The sequence below is a fragment of the Hyla sarda genome, chromosome 4 (assembly GCF_029499605.1).
Source record: "Hyla sarda isolate aHylSar1 chromosome 4, aHylSar1.hap1, whole genome shotgun sequence".
Taxonomy (NCBI): Eukaryota; Metazoa; Chordata; class Amphibia; order Anura; family Hylidae; genus Hyla; species Hyla sarda.
In genome coordinates, this window is record NC_079192.1 from 260671444 (window position 1) to 260693133 (window position 21690).

At 43.3% G+C, this 21690-nt stretch overlaps 1 protein-coding gene across 7 annotated transcripts in view; it reads right to left on the reverse strand.

The window, feature by feature from the left end:
* The window catches only part of SYT1 (synaptotagmin 1), a 608991-nt gene that overhangs the window by 170483 nt on the left and 416818 nt on the right, over positions 1-21690 (reverse strand). For all 7 annotated transcript variants that reach the window (XM_056574050.1, XM_056574051.1, XM_056574053.1 and 4 more), the window contains one exon: positions 6074-6241. In XM_056574050.1, coding sequence (XP_056430025.1) covers positions 6074-6241 — 168 coding nt within the window. The remainder of the gene's footprint in view (positions 1-6073; positions 6242-21690) is intronic.

The window sequence follows — 21690 nt, forward strand, 5'->3', positions numbered from 1 at the left end:
TAAATTCAAGGCAAAAAGTCTGCCTGAGTGTTATACGCCGATAAATCTTTTTGTCACTGATTAAAGTGGCCGCAGCAGCGGCTGCTTGTTAAGGATTAGCAACCTGGCCGCGGCCACTTTAAATCAGTGACCAGCACACGGCTCCCGCTTTGTTTTTTTCCTCCCTTTCCCCCCTGCTTTTTATTGTAATGTTTTTTTCCCATCTTCCTTACCTAGCTGCGCTCGGCAGGCCAGGTCCAGTGTTGGGTCTTGCGGGCTGCGGTCAGGGAAGCAGGATGAGTGACGTCTTCTGCTAGCTCCGCTGCACAGAATCAGGGACGTCACTCATTCAATGCTGCTGCCGCTGTGACTATTCTAAGGTGGCTGCGGTTGGGCTGCTGAAGTTAAACAAGCAGTGGCTGCAGCCGCAGAGGACGTCACTCATCCTGCTTCACTGACCACAGCCCGCAAGACCCGAAACCGGACCTGGCCTGCCGAGCGCGGCTAGGTAAGGAAGATGGGAAAATATATATATATATCAAAAACAGAGGGGGAAAGGGGATGCTGAGAGGGGGGCATGATGAGAAGGGGGGGATGATGAGAGGGGAGCATGATGAGAGGGAGGCATGATGAGAGGGGGCATGATGAGAAGGGGGCATTATGAGAAGGGTGCATGATGAGAGGGGGGCATGATGAGACAGGGGTGGGGGAATGATAAGACAGTGGGGGAATGATGAGAGGGTAAGGGGGGATGGGTGTAAATGTGGCACAGGTGCTGATGAAAGGGGAGGGATGATGTGGCACTGGAAGGGGGGGACCAAACTGAAGTTCAGGCATAATCAAAGTTAGAGGGATGATATGGCATTTAGAGTGTCATTTATCTTATATGTATTTTTTTAAACTTAAATTTCCCTATTTAAATGGGGCGTGTTATACGCCGATAAATACGGTAGGTTTGTCTTTTGTGATACAAGTGTTGGTTTTCATTGTTACCATTCCACTTTTGTGTTTCAAATTTTTTTTAATCTTATTTTATGATGTTTACAATGCTGTTTTAGTATCACATACGCTTTATTGTTTGGGTCACTAGAATTGCAGTAATGCCATACATGTACCGTATATACTCGAGTATAGGCCGAGTTTTTCAGCATGATTTTTCGTGCTGAAAACACCCCCCTCGGCTTATACTCGAGTGAACTCCCCCACCCGCAGTGGTCTTCAACCTGCGGACCTCCAGAGGTTTCAAAACTACAACTCCCAGCAAGCCCGGGCAGCCATCGGCTGTCCGGGCTTGCTGGGAGTTGTAGTTTTGAAACCTCCGGAGGTCCGCAGGTTGAAGACCACTGCGGCCTTCAACATCATCCAGCCCCCTCTCACCCCCTTTAGTTCTGAGTACTCACCTCCGCTCGGCGCTGGTCCGGTCCTGCAGGGCTGTCCGGTGAGGAGGTGGTCCGGTGGGATACTGGTTCCGGGCTGCTATCTTCACCTGGGAGGCCTCTTCTAAGCGCTTCGGGCCCGGCCTCAGAATAGTCACGTTGCCGTGACAACGACGCAGAGGTGCGTTCATTGCCAACGTAATTCTGCGTCATTGCCAAGGCAACGGCTCTATTCCGGGCCGGAAGCGCGGAGAAGAGGCGCCCCCGGTGAAGATAGCAGCCCGGACCACCTCCCCACCGGACCACCTCCTCTCCGGACAGCCCTGCAGGACCGGACCAGCGCCGAGCGGAGGTGAGTACTCAGAACTAAAGGGGGTGAGAGGGGGCTGGATGATGTTGAAGGTCGCAGTGGTCTTCAACCTGCGGACCTCCGGAGGTTTCAAAACTACAACTCCCAGCAAGCCCGGACAGCCGATGGCTGCCCGGGCTTGCTGGGAGTTGTAGTTTTGAAACCTCTGGAGGTCCGCAGGTTGAAGACCACTGAGGGCGAATGATGAGAAGAGGATGATGAAGGGGGGGGTGTGGGGATGATGAAGGGGGGGATGTGTGGGATGATAAGGGATGATGAAGGGGGGATGTGCGGGATGATAAGGGGATGATGAAGGGGGGATGTGTGGGATGATAAGGGGATGATGAAGGGGGGATGTGTGGGATGATAAGGGGATGATGAAGGGGGGATGTGTGGGATGATAAGGGGATGATGAAGGGGGGATGTGTGGGATGATAAGGGGATGATGAAGGGGGGATGTGTGGGATGATAAGGGGATGATGAAGGGGGGATGTGTGGGATGATAAGGGGATGATGAAGGGGGGATGTGTGGGATGATAAGGGGATGATGAAGGGGGATGTGTGGGATGATAAGGGGATGATGAAGGGGGGATGTGTGGGATGATGACAAGGGGATGATGATGAGGATGTTAATGACGGGTCTGGATGATGACAGGGGGGGGATGAGGTATTTCCCACCCTAGGCTTATACTCGAGTCAATAACTTTTCCTGGGATTTTGGGTTGAAATTAGGGGTCTCGGCTTATACTCGGGTCGGCTTATACTCGAGTATATACGGTATCTTTATTTTAACACTTTTACAAAATAAAGCTACTTTTCACAGAAAACCTTTGCTTCATTTATTTATATATTTACTGTGAACATGATTTCCTTAGGAGACTTTACAATGCGATATAATGTTTTTGTATATTCCTCTCTTTTTCAAACCACTTTGATGTTGTTGGTCTTACTGACAACACATCTAAAAGGTTAAATGCCCCAAATCATAGTTATATCTGATTTCTGCCATTATAGCAGCAAGCTGACTGTCAGGCGCACTTCTGCTCCTGCAATCTGAAGTACATGTATGTCATTGAGTAGTGATGAGCAGCAGGGACCATATTCGAATTTTCAATATTTCGTGAATATATTGATGATTATTTTTCCTATTTTCGGGAAATTCGCATATTTGCTATGTTCATTCACTTTTTTTTCCATGCGAAAATTTGCATGGAAAATTTGCATAAAAATTAGAATGTGAAAAAAAAAACAGACCCATGTGATAAACCCATGTGATAGACCCCTATTCGCGTGAAAAATTTGCATAAAAATTTGCATGTGGAAAAAAAAAATAAAATGAATATTCGTAATTACGAATGTATAGCACTAAATTCTAACTATTCTCAAAATCGCGAAGTGCTTATATTCACAATAAAATTATTCATGCTCACTAATTCTGAGAAAACTGGCAAGTGCAGATTAAATACATGTTAGGCATCAGGGGTTAAACACGTAATGCTTTTCACTGAATTCAGTGGGGGTAATTAGCCATGTGAAGCCCAAATGTTCTTATGTCCTTTGTTAAAATAAATTAGGGCTCCTACACTTTGGAAAATATTTATCAAGCTGTGCAGCTGGCGCAGATCCTCCAAAGTCGCAAATTTTTGTGGAGAAATGACAATGTTTGCTTACAAATCTCCATTTCTGTGCAAAAATGTGCAACTTCAGAGAATTGACCCTGCTTGTGACAGAGGGCTTGAAAAAGGCTGGAAGAGGGCTCAGCCTCGCATGGAGGGGGCATGCTGGGGGCTCACCCTTCTCACTTTCAAATTTAGAGCTTTAGTCACAGAAATATACACCCCCCTTAATAGGTGTATGTTTGTGTGTCGGGTTCAATGGCAGCCATGGAGCCACTGGATACACTCGGCGTGTGTCCGAAATTGGACAGAGCTTTATTATTGTGCGGAGCACCAAAATGCCCCATATAGTAAATGTCCCTTGTTTTTCCTCTTTCCTCCTTGTAAAAACACCATACGTTTCAAGTGTTTTAAATGTTTCGGTGTCTTTTTTGATTGTATAAGATTTTAATGTTTCAAGCATTTTTTCTGGCAGTTTTTAATATTAAAGTAGAAGTAGAAGAAAATGCCAAACTTAGAGCACATGGACCTTTATTTTAGTTAGGCAAAAATGTTACTAACCTCCAAAAAATGACACAAACCAAAAAGCTTTAAATATTGTTTTTTGTACAATTGGCTATAAACTTTGATATACAGTAACAGCTGACCACAGTGTAGAAAAAAGCTAAGAAAACTAATTATAAAAACCATGCAAAACACTGTGGTAACTAGAGTGAATGAATTAATATGCCTGATTTAAATGCTTAAATTATTTACTTAAATGTGTAAATCCGCAACATAAGTGAAATGGTTCAGTTACTTTTTAGAGAAGCTGAAATGCTTCATTAGTCATGTGGGTGAATAAATAAAGACAATTATTTATTAGGTCTGGTTCACACGGCTGAAAATGTCCAAAAACACGGGCGGATATTTGAATAATTTGGTGGATGCTAAAACTGTTTAGAAATGCACAACCCTTATAGATGGCAATGCATTTCTAAGCGAAATCTGCAAAAAGAATAGTCAAGTCTACTATTTTTGCAGACATCAGAATCAGAATTTCTCAGAAATTCTACGTGCAACAAAAATTGGAATCAATTTTGAAATCAAAATCTACTGCAGCAGAGTCTCTGTGCGGAATAATCCAGCAGAATTTCGCAAGGACATTTGGCCATGTAAACATACCCTTAGGGCGCTGCCTTTCCTTATTATCAGTTTCTCATCTCATAAAATCTGTTATGACCATTTTTTTTGGTTTAATCTAGTCCTGGACCATGTTAAACAAACAACTACATTGACGTGGTCTAAAATGGCAGGAGGTGCTCAACCCCAAGTGCAGTTGTGCACCTATGCTGGGGTGGAGGTCCTGCATTTGTGGACCACAATATAGGTTCACTACTGTGGTAGATGCAAACAATGACATTAGCTAACCCTCAAAACTGATGTAAAATTGAGAAATTAGCCAGTATATCCTTAAATGAAGGACATACTTGAGCCTGCACACCAATGCCAAGGTTTCTCAAGTGGTACAGGACCTAACACTAACCTACCTGTGCTGGATAAGCAAAACCAGGAAACAAATTACAGCAGCATTAGGTCCGACTTGTAGACTGCTCCCTGGTTACCTCCAGTGTGACTAAGCACACATACAATGGGATGGGGGAGAAGGGCTACAAGCCCCAACCTGGTTGGCTAATATATTGCCGGCCTCACAGGTGAACATGTCATTGTGGTACTTGTGACCGTCTGCAGGCATCCTCCATTCTATGCATATTCTGCTGGGGATCGCCCATAGCAACGGACCACAAGTGCAGGACCTCCACCCCAGCATAGGTGCACAACTGCACTTGGGGTTGAGCACATCCTGCCATTTCAGACCACGCCAATGTAAGCTGTTTAATGTCTAAAGTTTATACTAATTCATCCTTTTATCATATTGGGTAGCATTAAGGTTTCACATGTGAGGCCGGCAATATATTAGCCAACCAGGGTGGGGCTTGTAGCCTGTCTCCCCCCTCCCATTGTTTGTGTGCTTAGTCACACTGGAGGTAACCAGGGAGCAGTCTACAAATTTGAACTAATGCTGCTGTAATTTGGTTCCTGGTTTTGCTTATCCGGCACAGGTAGGTTTAGTGTTAGGTCCCGTACCACTTGAGAAACCTTGGCGTTGGTGTGCGGGCTCAGGTATGTCCTTCATATAAGGATATACTGGCTAATGTCTCAATCTTACATCAGTTTTGAGGGTTAGCTAATGTCATTGTTTACATCTACCACAGTAGTGAATCTATATTGTGGTCCACAAATGCAGAACCTCTACCCCAGCGTAGGTGCACAACTGCACTTGGGGTTGAGCACCTCCTACCATTTCAGACCACGTCAATGTAGTTGTTTGTTTAAATTGTGAGTGTTCTGCATCCACACATTTATCTGGTGTAGGATGTCATTGTGGTACTTGTGACTGTCTGCAGGCATCCCCCAATGTATGCATATTATGCTGGGGATCACCCATAGCAACGGACCACAAGTGCAGGACCTCCACCCCAGCGTAGGTGCACAACTGCACTTGGGGTTGAGCACCCCCTGCCATTTCAGACCACGTTAATGTAAGCTGTTTAATGTCTGGAGCATGCTAACCATGTTATTTATAATAACTCATATGTTTATCAACATATATAATTTGTGCATAAAATATAAAACAAAACAAACAACAACTAAGTACAACCACAGATGTTTAAAAATACTATACAATAGTTAAGGAATAGTGAAAAAAATACCTTAAAAGTGAATTGCTCATTGAAAACAGGGTTAAGGGTTTTTCTGTGGACCTTCGTTTCAAATTTCTTCTTCTTATCTGGCAGCAAAAAAAGCTTCACATAAGGATCTGATGTACCTCCCATATCTAAAGCAGGTAGCTCAGCAGCTTGAATTATCCCCACCATCAGCTAAAAATAGAGCAAAAGAGAGATGACATTTAATGCTAAAAATGTAACAATACAAAGCATATTCCATCCCTCCCTACAGGGTTTAAATACCAAGACAAGATTACATATGATTTCTTGCATTTCTAATCTCTAGCTAGCTCTGCTCATTCTTTAAAAATCCATATAAACTCCAGAATTGTATGTATAGAATTGTATGTATAGTCAGTTGTAAAAAATGCTCGAGATAACAACGATAAAATTGACTTCTGGTAAAATATAAAAAGGGCTCATTTTTACACATAGCAGTGACTAAGCAGCACTTGAATAACCAAAATGAGCATTTTTTTCAATACAGGTCATATTTAGGTTTTCAATAGGAATAAACACGTTTCCATAAACTTTAAAAGGGTATTCCAGGATTTTTGTAGACTTTGCTACAGGGGTGTTAAAGTTAGTGCAGTTCATAATATGGTGTTTGTATCTGTGTTTGGTGGCTGATTTTGCAATTCTTATATGATCTTTGCCTTGGATGTTAGTATTTAGCAGCAATAAAATAAGTGTTGTCCCTTGCTTTTCAAAGTTGCAGTGTGGCCCAAGACAATGCATTACTAGTCCGGTGTTGAGAGGGAGCGTGTCTGTGCTTTAATGTATGGAGAAACAGCTGGGTGGGAGAGAGATTATTCTCGACAGGGCAGCAGGGAATTGTAGATTAAAGCACAGCATATGGAATGGGTGCGGTGGCTGATGTGTAGGGGGGGGGGGGGGGATAAGTTACCTCCCACCAAGAAACAATGTATCTTGTGGTTTGTAGTTGGAGGGAGGGCACAGAAACAGAAAATAGCCAATTAACACAGACAAGCCCACAGTGTGATGGGGGACATATGACATGATTAGAGATGAGCGAACTTACAGTAAATTCGATTCGTCACGAACTTCTCAGCTCGGCAGTTGATGACTTTTCCTGCATAAATTAGTTCAGCTTTCCGGTGCTCCGGTGGGCTGGAAAAGGTGGATACAGTCCTAGGAGACTCTTTCCTAGGACTGTATCCACCTTTTCCAGCCCACCGGAGCACCGGAAAGCTGAACTAATTAATGCTGGAAAAGTCAGCAACCGAGCTGAGAAGTTCGTGATGAATCGAATTTACTGTAAGTTCGCTCATCTCTAGACATGATCATTCACCACCAACACAAGCACAGATCTTTGGTAAGCATGTCCAATACTGGTTGACAGGTAATTAGTAACGTCACCATATGTTGGATAACCTTTTAAATTACAGAACAGAAATAGTAATTTAAAGGAAAATGGATATTATAAACAAATATATCCCATTTGGAAAATTGTCTCTTAGACAGTGTTGAACCACTCAAATCAGCAGTATCTGTTCTGGAAAACTTACTACAACCAGGAAATGTAGAGTAGCATTTCTCCATAAGGGGGAGTCACTGCCAGAGAAGTGTGATGCCCGTGTTAGGTTTCAATACTTAGACCCATGGCTCATCATCAAGGGGGCTATCTTTTGTGGAAGGGTTGTTATCATGGGACATTCCCTCAAAATAAGTATGGTGTATAAGTTTAGTATAATGCATACCTACATAGTAAGTTAATATTGTACAAAAAGTCGATGTCGGGTGTTGGGAGTTATGCCTACAGGGGTATCGTATAAGTTACCTCAGTATTGCTGAATAAAATGTGCACAGGCAAATACAGATATCTATATCACTACTCTATGATCAACACTTTGGAAAGCCATTCGTAAATATGCATAAATACATGTAAAGAGAACCTTTCCTAGTGAAAATCTTCTTTCAAACTTTTTTTTTTTTTTTAATAATTAACACTCTATTCATTAATGAAACAAGGCAAAATATTGATTATAATTCCCAGTACTACAACTATCATTAATTCTTCACTAAACTGTCAATAATATGCAGAAGAAATATATATATAAATATATATATATATATAAATATATATAAAAAATAAAAAGTTCAAATCTTTCTGAAATACTAAAAAGTGATAACATAAAAGAAGATATTTCAAAGAAAGACATTGTTTTATTTCAGTGTAATAATATTCTTATGCAAGGGATAAATCTAAACAACACCTATAACTTTACATGAAAGAGAAAAATAAGTCTATGATTTTTACCCAGTGGAGTGGAAAAATAATTCCCTTCCTCTTCTGCAATGTTTGCTGAAAATAAGCTATCATGCTCCTACAGAGTTCTATGGTCATGCCTCCCTTTGAAGCCAAGTGAAATGAACCTTGCTAGGTGAATGACAATTAGACTTACAGCAACATGAATTATGGAATGACTCCATGTTGCAGGAAAACTTGGGTTCTGAAAAGCACTTTGATAGGGGTCATGATATCAAAACTGTCTAACCAGAAATTGACTCTGGTTAGCCATGCTAACCAATCAGAGTTCTAATTCTATTTTTTTTTAACCTACCTGGAAAAAATGCCTAATATTGTATTGTGTCCACTGAAGCAAAACAATAGGTATACAATATAGTATATATAGAAGATTTGGCACTATATTAATACTAACAGTGACAAATGATAATAAAAGTAGTAACAGTCAACACATATCTCTTAAAAATACATTCACTCTGTTAGATTACTTTAAACAAGACAATTTTTTTTTTATGGATATGATAAAGAAAATGCTCATAGATCTTAATATTGTGGTTAAATAGATGATACTCCTGGTTTTCTTTTGACTTCCTCTCAAGACATCCACCTAACATGTTCAGTGCTAGGGAGAAGAAGCTGCTTCCTGTAATTTGATTCTTAGCAGAACTTCATTTGTCGGCTATTTGCAGGAGGATTGGTGGCTTGAGTGAGTTATTGACCGTGTTGGACCACCATCCCTGACAAATGAAGTGGACGTTCTGAGACAGAATAAAAAAGAACACCGGGGGCAATATCTAGTGGCTAACAACTATCACAATTTGAAGAAAATCCAAAGCACTCTGCCTGTGTATTTAGGATTGCTTCAAATCTTTATTGATTAATTTTCAAAAATGCTTTAAAAATATCAGGTTTCAAACACATAAAAATCGCAATGCATTTTGAACCTTTGCATGTTCTTTTTTTTTTCCGTATAATAAAACATGACAAGTTTATCAAGTAAATCAGGAGGAATTGTACTCCAGACAAAAGTGAAACAATAGGTGTGGCCATTAGGCAAATAGTGACATATCAGTCTATTAGTCTCGTAATTACACCAAGTTAGGTTAGATTCATATGTAGCAGATTTATTGCAGCATTTACTTTTGTATTTATAAGTGGTTCAATATGTCAGACCCTTATATATGGAAGTTTTATAAATTTCTTCAACAACTCTACTGTTAGTTGTCTGGTGTGTAGGACTCAACTCTATTATTACTGCAGAGGTCGAATACACTATCTTCTTGAACTGAAAGTGGCCTCAATCATACTTTTTCAGGTACATCCTTATATTTATTACTGTGGTGTCCCGATACCGCATACTATACAGTACCTATATGTTTGTGGGTCCCCATGGCCAGAGTCCCTAGGACGTAGGGGTCCACGTTATATATTCTGCCCTTGTCACCTCTATTCCATATAGCAAATCAGTAGTTTACTCAAGGTTTATGTAAATATAGTAATATACATGTAAATAAATGGTTAATTACCTGTGCGTAGCGTACCAGGACCTGCGGGTCACATGACTAGGTGAACTCTATGGTATTTCTGTTTGGGACCTTTGGAGGTCCTTATGACGTATGCAATCCCATCATACCGTGTAACAGTGAATGACAGGTATTCGGACCAATCAGATTCACCCTGCCCATATAAGGGAGCGGCGGACATTGTTCTCTCTCTTGTTCCTGCACAGCCAAGCAGTAAGGATCTCTCTTGTTCCTGGGCTGGCAAACGAGAAGGATCTGCGCAGCTATTATCGCAGTGAGTTAGGCCTGAGCCTTGCGGCAACGGCTGAATCTATTCAGAATCGTGAGTGTATCAATCCCAAGCACTCTGCAAGATCACGGGACCTTATCTATCCTCTAAATCCGGACGGATCTGCAATAATTATCCTAAATTCAGAGACTTGTAATAATACTGAAGGTCTGTTTATATAAGACTGTCACTGTGCATTGGATTTACCGCAAGCACTTAAGTAAAGTTATTCAAGTTCAAGTTCATGCACCTATCGTTACTGGGAAGGGCGGCGATAGGCCGGAGAATTACCTCAGCATACTAGCCCTCAGCCTGGCGTCACGAACTATCAGGTTAATATTAACCCCTCATATACCGAAACAACATTCCACTACTATACACCCCCCAAGGCGTACCACAAAGCCTTTTTGGCGTCACAAACAGGATACAGGTGTGTGCCTACTACAGTCGCCATTAGTGAAAGTGTACTCCCCCCCAGAAAAAGAACTTTATTCATGTGCTGTAAACCATGTTGCCATATACAGGAACGGTGCTTGTGGTGCACCACACAAGGGGGCCAAGAGAAAAGTAAGGGGGGAGGGTAAAATTCTGTTACAACTAAAATGTGTAAATTGTGCAATGAGTTCATGCTGAGATCCTCTGGTCCGGTCGGCATGGGCAGAGCCGAACTGCTGGGAGAAAAGTGCGCAAAGAAAGCCCGCGCTACTCCCCGCCCCTGGGCATGGTCACCAAGTTGCTGTGTCGCAGCCCAAAGGGAACTCAGAGATACAGGAGTCATTTCTGGAGGGATCGTAAGTCGGGGCTGCACCGACAGTGTCCTTCCTGCCCAGCGCCATTTTGAAGTAGCCCACAATAAAAGACGCCACGCACAGCGATCTCTTCAGTCTGCACGGAGAGCTGGAGATTACAGACATGGAGGAGAGCAGCGTTCCACGTGGTGAAGTTGGCAAAATGGCGCCGGAAACACGGAAAGTTGTGGCAGTCGCAGCCCAACTTTTTCAAGAGCTTGCTGACCGTCTGCAGCGGTTGTCATTAGACGAAGAGGGGGCCTGCAATCTTCCCCCACTGCCTGATGATGACGACGATTGGCCAGAAACACCTCCAGCGGAAAGCGCAGGGACACCTGGAGATGCATCACCTGTGAGATTGTCCCCTCACCACAGAACCTGGGGCTCGTGGGACGAGATCCCGTTGGAGGAGTCTGCTGTGAGTACCCCACCAGAGGCGGCCTATTCTTCCTCCTCCAGCCCTGAGGTCATTCCTCGATCAAGCTTGCCAAGTGCACGACCGTACTCACCAAAGTTGCCGCTATGGGTGTTCGGAGATGAGCCGGAGCTGATCGAGTACGTGCATTTGCCTTATGAAGAAAAAGTCCGGTATCAAGAAAACACCAAAGCAATGGAGGCATTGTACATCCGTAAATGGGATCACCCCCGAGAAGGGGAGGAGCCATTAGAAAGAAGAAGAGCAACTGTGGCCAAGTTCGACAAGGTCAGAGGTTATGGGACACTCCTTGACTGCCACACTGGGCAGACCATCCTTGTAAACCGGCGAGCAGTGCAAAGGCCATATCTCCATAAGAAGTTCTACACCTTGTAGGTGGGTGAAATTGTGGAGTACACCCCCGTCCAGAGCCTTCGTTGAGAATGGGCTGCAGCGGTCACTAGACCAACAGACCCAACACAGCTTCCTTTCAAATATTTCCCATCAACGGATTGGGAGTCCGATCCCTTCAACTTGAGGCCGACAAGGTCTGCTCCTAAAGCCTCCACCAGCGCACCTAAGGAGGAGGAGCTTCAACAGTCAAGTTCATCATCTTCTATGTACAGTAAAGAGTTAAGTTCTTCATTTTCTACAGATCGTCGAGAGTCAAGTCCTTCTCAAGTTCAAGCAAGTAAGCCTAAACTGCGGGCACCAAAGACCGTACCTAGGCCCTCTTGGAGCAATGAGAGTTTGCCTCCTGCACAGGTACCAACGTATGTACCAAGGTATTCTTCTGACATGGAGAGTTTGCCTGCTTCAAGGGTACCAACGAAAGAGTCATGGGTCCATCCTGGTTTGGAGATGGTAATCAAGCCCTTTTGCCCCACTTTGATCCCGGCTAGTAAGCCTATAACCCCTTCTCAAGCTGCCTTTCACCACTCCATCCTCACCAATGTGGTGTGGCAAAGCTATGTCAATTCTAATCCTGCCCCTAACATTGGCAGATATAGGGGAACCAAGAGAGGCACTACAAGAGTAAAGAAGAACATCTTCTAAAGAGACTCTAAAGTAATGTCATATTGTTTTTCTGTCTAACCATTTTGTCTTACAGCAACCAAGTTCAAGAATTGTGCCTAGCAGGACTGTGCTAAGTTTTGTTCCAGTTCAAATTCAGCAACGTAACCACTAAGCTTGTGCCTGACTATTAAGTCAAGAGACTCCTAGCCTGTAGGAGATTCATTAACCCCTTAACGACGCAGGACGTATATTTACGTCCTGCGCCGGCTCCCGCGATATGAAGCGGGATCGCGCCGCGATCCTGCATCATATTGCGTCGGTCCCGGCGCTCATCAACGGCCGGGACCCGCGGCTAATAGCACACATCGCCGATCGCGGCGATGTGCAGTATTAACCCTTTAGAAGCGGCGGTCAAAGCTGACCGACGCTTCTAAAGTGAAACTGAAAGTGACCCGGCTGCTCAGTCGGCTGCTGTTAATACACGCCAGTGATCAGCATAGGAGATCAGTGTGTGCAGTGTTATAGGTCCCTATGGTGCCTATAACACTGCAAAAAAAATGTAAAAAAAAGTGTTAATAAAGGTCATTTAACCCCTTCCCTAATAAAAGTTTGAATTACCCCCCTTTTCCCATAAAAAAAATAAAACAGTGTAAAAAAAATAAATAAATAAACATATGTGGTATCGCCGCGTGCGTAAATGTCAGAACTATAAAAATATATCATTAATTAAACCGCACGGTCAATGGCATACGCGCCAAAAAATTGCGTATTTTGGTCACTTTTTATACCATTAAAAAAAATGAATAAAAAGTGATCAAAAAGTCCGATCAAAACAAAAATCATACCGATAAAAACTTTAAATCACGGCGCAAAAATGAGTCCACATACCGCCCTGTTCATGGAAAAATAAAAAAGTTATAGGGGTCAGAAGATGACATTTTTAAACGTATAAATTTTCCTGCATGTAGTTATGATTTTTTCCAGAAGTGCGACAAAATCAAACCTAAATAAGTAGGGTATCATTTTAACCGTATGGTCCTACAGAATAATTATAAGGTGTAATTTTTACTGAAATATGCACTGCGTAGAAACGGAAGCCCCCAAAAGTTACAAAATTGGTTTTTTTTTTTCGATTTTGTCGCACAATGATTTTTTTTTCCGTTTCGCCATGCATTTTTGGGTAAAATGACTAATGTTACTGCAAAGTAGAATTGGCAACGCAAAAAATAAGCCATGGATTTTTAGGTGGAAAATTGAAAGGGTTATGATTTTTAAAAGATAAGGAGGAAAAAACTAAAGTGCAAAAACGGAAAAACCCTGAGTCCTTAAGGGGTTAAGGACTGTACCCGGTTGATTTGTGGTAAGGCCGTGTTTACCTTTCCCTTCCTATGAACTCCTAGGGTAGGGGGACTGCTGATCCTTACACACCAATTTTTATATTTTCTTTGGACTCCTAGTGTAGGTGGACTGTTGATCCTTACACGTCTGCTTTATGTATATACCAGCAGCTTCATAAGAACTCTTATGCTAAATGTTGCACTTATCGGGTGAATGCACCTAAAACATGTTGGAGTGTTGATAAATGTATAGTAAATATGTATCTGGTTCTGTACACAGGAAGGTGTTCTCATGTCCTTGTACATAAAAAAATAGGTAAGGTTTGTACATAGAGACAATAGTCTAATGTCTATGTACATAAAAAGTAAGGTAGAGTTGTACACAGAAAATATCGATGTACTGCACGTGCACACTCAACACTAAAAACATAACTGATTCTTGTACAGATAAATGTATAAAATGCTAAAGGTGTTTAGTAGGTAACTCAACAGGGGACACCTCGGCTCCTCCGAGAGTAGTATTGTTGCTGTCGCCCATCGCTAGCACCTGTCTCAAAAAAGAAAAAATTGTAGGGAAGATTCCCCTTAAAATAGTACTTGTACACATAAAACCCTAGATTACTCACTTAAATGTACTACTTCAAGTTTTTCTAGTACATACATCAAAACAAGTATCTCACTTAAGAAAACACTTAGGAATTGTAGCACATTGATACCCAATTCCTGCCACTGTTAGGTACACTTCTTCTTTTCCTTCATTGCGTGTGTGAGATGCTCTGCCTGGCCAGTAGGTGCTCTTGCTAATATAGAATTAAACACGTAATTCTAAGAATAACCTAGCTAGGTTGTTTTTGAAAGTGCTCTAGGGATAAGTAACGAGTAGCCGATAGACCCTAGCAGCCACCCTTACTGTGACATAGTTTCCGGCTAGCCAGTATAACCTTGTGCACTTACAGGTAACTTATTGTTGGCAAAGAAATAAAATGTGTGAGATAATAAAAGTGTCTAAGTCAGCTTGAAACTAAATGTATATAGAGCTGAACTAATGTATAGATAGTCTCATGTATAGAGAGGTATATTATTGTTCAGTTTAGCCTCCAAGAATGTGTAGAGAGCTAATTAAAAATGTCATAGGAGCTAGAAACTATATGTCAGATGGCTGCCTAATTGTCTAGTAAGCTTTAAAGTGTATAATAGGTTTAATAAAATGTCTTAGAAGCTGGAAACTAAAGGATAGATAGCTTTGTGAATGTCTAGATAGCATTTGTGCTCGGGGCTACAAATAGCGAGCCTACCTACTTAATACTAACTCAACTATGGCTAGGCAGTCTGAACTGTGCCATATACTGCCGCGTAAGGGTACACCTTGTAAAATAAGAGGGCATACCTTGGAAGAAGTAAAAGAAAAGAAGGGAGGGCAGGGTGGGACAACGCGAGAGCCGCGGCGCACTGAACACAGGGAGCCGCGGCTTTTAAGCGCAAGTACCGCCCCTCCCACAAACACAGGTTAAGTGACTCAGTCAATTAACCTTCGCACTTGTGCTCGGGGCTACAAATAGCGAGCCTACCTACTTAATACTAACTCAACTATGGCTAGGCAGTCTGAACTGTGCCATATACTGCCGCGTAAGGGTACACCTTGTAAAATAAGAGGGCAAAACTCAAACCAAACAGGCAACTCAGAAATCAAAACAAGCTTTATTAGTAATTACAACACAAGCGATTCAAAAGCACACTGCATCTCCAATTTCGGGTTTGGAACATAACGTATGTACGCACTGGACTTCCAGCGACCTAACTTCCTGATAACATGAGCAGGAACACCATGACGAGAGGCAGACGCGGCTGCCCCTATGCGTAGAGAATGACCGGATATGACCGAAGCATCATGGCCTAAGGATTTAACTAAAACACGTAAATAACGAACAAAAACTGAGGAAGTAAGAGCAATGTTATTAAACAACAACAAAGGGCATTCTAGACTGTCATGAACACGAAGAGCAAGTAACGAGTTAAAGACCAAGACCGGACACCATTTGTGAGAGGTTTTAAAATATTTGACGTGCACCTTCTGACCGGGAAGTGATGTCTTAGTGTCGTTCAGAACGAGAGTGAAATGATCCGTGGCTCGCTGCAGTTGCCCCAACTTGAGAAATGGAGCGGTACTAGTTCTACTCGTGAACTCGCCCGGCCTCAGAAAGCCATAGAAACCTAAGAAGAGGGCTGCTTATAGCGTTAAACTATTACTTAGACCAAACGGGGAGTGATCCAGGGCATCTGCCAGCTCCCTAAACAGCGACCCCGAGATGGGCTGCCGGCCTGGAGGCTTTGGTACTCTACTTTTGGCAACACCCTTAAGGGCAGCCTTAACTGCATGCGAAGTAAACAATGATGCCCGATACGGGAACTTCAAAGTAACAAAGTGTTGTATGCCTGATAAATAAATCTTTATGGTGTTATATGCTAGCCGTAAGGAGGAGTGGCAAAACCCTATAAAGGCTAAAATAAAAGATACTGAAAGGACATCGTTATGCGGGGGAGACTGACAGAACTTAGTAAACAGATTAAAGGCCGTACGGTAAACTTTCTGAGTGTTACGGGAAAGTGAATTATTAATCAAGTCCTGACCTACAGACAAATAGGCATTTAGTTCAAAATCAAATCGTAGAACGCTGGAACCATGCATCCTGATGGATCGGCCTCCGGCATTACCTGGAAGAAAAGTGCAAAATTGAGCCTAGACAGTGCATCAGCAGCCGTGTTCCTAACACCATCTATATGAGCACTAGAAAAGTGAAAATTATGTAACAATGATAACCATACCAGTTTACGCATCAAAGACATGACCTGTGGGGACGAGGATCTACCTTTAAGTAGAATATACACCGTAGCTTCATTATCAGAAACAAACAGTACTGACTTCCTAAACCATAGGTGACCCCACACACTGGCAGCTGCAACTATAGGGTACAACTCAAACAATGCTGAGGACCTGCTAAAACCCGGAGACTGAAATACCTCAATCCATAGCTGAGGCATAATGGGCAGGAGCTTAAAGGCATCGGAAATATCGATCTTGGACAGCCACGTGTTACCGCCCATGCTCAGGATGACCGCTATTGCCTCATCTATGGAAGCATATTTCAGGGAGAACTCTTCAGCGGTAATAAGAGAGTTTAAACTAGGTGTGTGTGCAGAGTAAGGGGCGGACAAATCATAAATTAAACGAAGTTTATTACTGAATTTCCCAGCCACCAACCCCAATGGGCTTACTCTCCAAACGTCAAAGGGGGGCTCATCAAACGGACCAATAACAAAACCCTTGTCTATTTCAGCTTGTATCAGGGTATCTACAGCCCTAGGGTCCCTTAGAGCAGAACGTAAATTGTCACACTCATACGTAGCAGAGGGTAAAGAAATGAAACCTGTGTGGAAACCTGACCGGAATCCATTAATCAAAAACTGAACAAAACACCTATCTGGATGATCAGCAAGAAAATGTTCTAAACACAACACGTCTATCACTGCTAGTCATGCTTTCGACTTCCGTGGACAACTGGCCTTAGGATGGGCCCTGAAACAGAATGCACAGACATGTAAAAGTCTACACTGGTTATAATTGCAAGACCCAAAATTGAAATTATTGCAAATTTGAGATTTACCAAGATACTTGATGGGCCTACCTAACTTGTCAATCAAGCCCGGGTGTTTCTGATTCCTAGGCTGAAATGTGGGTGAAGACGTGCCGGGATTTACCTCGGATGGGGAATTAACAGTATTGCACCATTCAGTGGTATGGGCGATGGACTGACACCGAGAGCAAACGGGGGCTTTAAGACCTGCAAAATGATTGCAGAAAATCTCGGTGTCAACCAACGCCCAATTAACTGTATAGTTGTACTGCACTATAGCTGCCGCCGCCTTAGCTGAAAATGATTTATGATAATCATAAAACGTGAACCCACCATATTTATGAGCTAACTCTGTGACTTTGTACAGATACATGTCAAGCTCTTCACGTCTTTCTGGCTTGACTGAGCATAAAACATCACGATAAATGGCGAACGCCATACTGAATTCAGCTAGTGTAAGCTTGCGACTTAACCTTACATCTTTTGCTTTCAGAATAACCGACACCTCACCACAAGCAATAGTCTTGTTCTCGGAAACATCATGAGATGCAATAAGCAAGGAAGCGAGATTAACATCCTTACCATCAAGAATGTCCTTCTTCAGATTAGTCGGGATAAAATGAGCTGGCGCGACATTTGGCACGAGCATATTAAGTCCAACCGGTAATACTGAAGCCTGCGGGGTAGCAGAAACCTGAGGGGGAACGGAAGTGTGTGGAACGGCCGAAGTCGAACCCACCACTGGGGCCGGGGCGGGAGCCTCCGAACTCTTACACTCCAAGGTATCAACTCTAGAGCACAGCGAGATAATTAACGTATGCAACTGCAAGATGGACGTATTGAGTGTCTGCATGGACACTTCTTTACTGCTAGGGCCTGCATGATCACAGGGTCCCGAGTGCTCAGAAACCAATAAGCGATAAAGTTCCGCCTTGCGGGCAGTAGCAGGGAACGGGATGCCTTTGCGGACGAGTTCAGCCGTCAGTTTAGGAATGGTCCAGTTACGAAGAGATGGGACGCTACCCAGATCCGATGTTCTAGCGACATTGTCCAGAACAGAAGCTGCATCTTCAATGTCTGATGCGTGAGACATTTCTGAAAATTAGATATACAACAATCAAATCCTGACCCAAGGAACAAACCAAAAACGAAATACACCTGTCAGAGCAAGACTAACCCGGAAACCAAAACCACTGCCACCACAGAATCAGACTAGAAAGTGAAGAGTACCGAGTGGTGACTAAACACATGCTAACAGCGTGACACGTAAAGTTACTTGTGACTAACGAACCCCTTGGCCCAAAGACGTGATGAGCAGGGGATAAAGAGTACACCCAAGGACGTGATGGGTAACGAACTAAGACATGAATACCTGGGCTTCCTGAAGCCTAAAACAGACCGCACCTTGACAACTGGGTTATGACGGTCAATCTCGACACGAACAGGCGCTGGAACAACGTAGAAGCTGAAGCGAGGCGAGACCACCAGGATGAACACTGCGAGCCAAAGGAGAACCGTATGAAGAGAATGTTTACTATAACTAACCCAAAAATGAACTGCACATACCTGTACCGAGGGTGGTAAGCCAACACGAAGTTCACGACAGCAGACGTTTAAGCCACAAGAGCGTGCGTGGACAACTGCTGACAGCGAAGTAGCGAAAAGATGAACTTCGAGCCTAGACAGCTACACAGCGTTACTGAGCTAGTAAGGCGATAGTCTAATGCAGGAGGTAGATATCTTGCGAATAAACTGAAAATAGGAAAAACCAACGTAAATACACCGCTTGACCGAAAATGAGAAACGATTGTAAGGCACAATACTACGTAAGGGCGAGGAGAAAAACTAAAATGTAAAAACAAGAATAATGGCAAAGGTAAACCCACCACATAACTGAATAGGTACAGGTGTGGATCAACACCTACAAAGCGCTTAGTGAGGCTATGACGAAGAATTTAGCTAGTAACATGACAAAAACACTTAACCAGGTAAAAGAGTAACCATAGGAGCACAGGAACAACAAAACAGCAGCGCACATTGAAGACCATGCTACCAGCCAGGCAAACTAATTTAGGAACAACCGCCTTATTCACTACCACAACAAGTTAGAGTAAAACGGTACCAAACAACGAGCAAAGTAAATAACTACGACTAGCAATAAATACCATGAAGCAATAAATACCATGAAGACAGAGGCGAAACAGCGGAAGGCAAATTGACCATGTGAGAACAGAATTATGCAGGGACATCTGTGACACATTAACGAAGCGTGACCAGTAGACAACGTGTACTGACACTAAGACTAACACCTGGAACTACAAGACTATAATACCTACAGTATGCAAACAAGCACCCAGCATGCAGAGCTGAGCCGCAGGAGGTGTGTAACGAACTGGCTGCCGGCTGAGACTGGTGACCGAATAAGAAAGCCGGCATGCGTAAGGCAGCGGAACGGGACGGGAGAACACCGCGGAGCTCTGAAAGACATATGCTCCGAAAGGTAACTCCCGCTGTCACTTCCCCCAGCCAGCACCAAACATCTGAAAAGAAACCCCCGACATGCAGAGCCGGGCAGCCGGAAGCACACAACGTTGCTCAGCAGCCCGCTACGGCAGCTGAACAACAACACCAACATGCGAAAGGCAGGGCACGGGGGACAACCGCAGGGCTCATACAAGACACGAGCCCCCAGACTCCTGCAGTCACCCCCCGGACCTGCTCCGCCGTCGCCCCCTACCTAGCGTACTGAACTAACCTTAAATGACGTGCACAGCAGAGCACAGGAACGAACACGAGGCTGGAGAGACTTCCCACGGCGTCTGACGTCACGGACTCCAAACAACGCGAGAGCCGCGGCGCACTGAACACAGGGAGCCGCGGCTTTTAAGCGCAAGTACCGCCCCTCCCACAAACACAGGTTAAGTGACTCAGTCAATTAACCTTCGCACTTATGTATAAATAGCACTAATGTCTAGATCGATTTTTATTGTCTAGTCCAGATACTAGCAAGAGTATCAGAGAATGTAGATTCGTTCAGTGTTTACTTAGGATGTACAGCAAATGTGTAGATCATCCTGTTCTATAGCATCCGGTTCTAGTCCTAGTCCCTCTGTCTTAGGGGACAGACGTCGAGGTCGACTTATCTTAAGTAAGGGGGTTTGTGGTGTCCCGGTACCGCATCCTATACGGTACCTATATGTCTGTGGGTCCCCATAGCCAGAGTCCCTAGGACGTAGGGGTCCACGTTATATAGTCTGCCCTTGTCACCTCTATTTTATATAGTAAATCAGTAGATTACTCAAGGTTTATGTAAATATAGTGATATACATGTAAATAAATGGTTAATTAACTGCGCGTAGCGTACCAGGACCTGCGGGTCACATGACTAGGTGAACTCTATGGTATTTCTGCTTTGGGACCTTTGGAGGTCCTCATGACGTATGCAATCCCATCATACCGTGTAACAGTGAATGACAGGTATTCGGACCAATCAGATTCACCCCCACCCTGCCATTGTTCTCTCTCTTGTTCCTGCACAGCCAAGCAGTAAGGATCTCTCTTGTTCCTGGGCTGGCAAACGAGAAGGATCTGCGCAGCTATTATCGCAGTGAGTTTGGCCTGAGCCTTGTGGCAATGGCTGAATCTATTCAGAATCGTGAGTGTATCAATCCCAAGCACTCTGCAAGATCACTGGACCTTATCTTTCCCCTAAATCCGGACGGATCTGCAATAATTATCCTAAATTCAGAGACTTGTAATAATACTCAAGGTCCGCAACAACTGTCAGTCACTGAGCAATATAGAGACTGTTTATATAAGACTGTCACTGTGCATTGGATTTACCGCAAGCACTTAAGTAAAGTTATTCAAGTTCAAGTTCAACTTCCTTGTGGACCTTCATTCATTTCATGCACCTATCGTTACTGGGAAGGGCGGCGATAGGCCGGAGAATTACCTCAGCATACTAGCCCTCAGCCTGGCGTCACAAACTATCGGGTTAATATTAACCCCTCATATACTGAAACAACATCCCCACTACTATACACCCCCCAAGGCGTACCACAATATCACTGCATCATAGCCACAATCTTTAAAGCCCAAGGTCACTGTTTTCATACTAGCACAAGCCTGTGCATTTACAATGGCTTCCTAAAATACAGGACATTTGTTCTGCACACACTTATAGTGATGAGCGGCAGGGGCAATATTCAAATTTGCAATATTTCGTGAATATATTTATAGTTCACAAAATTCACATATTCGATATGCTTGTTTACTTTTTTTTCATGCAAAAATTTGCATAAAAAATATGCATAAAAGTTTGCATGTGAAAAAAACAAAAAAAAAACATGA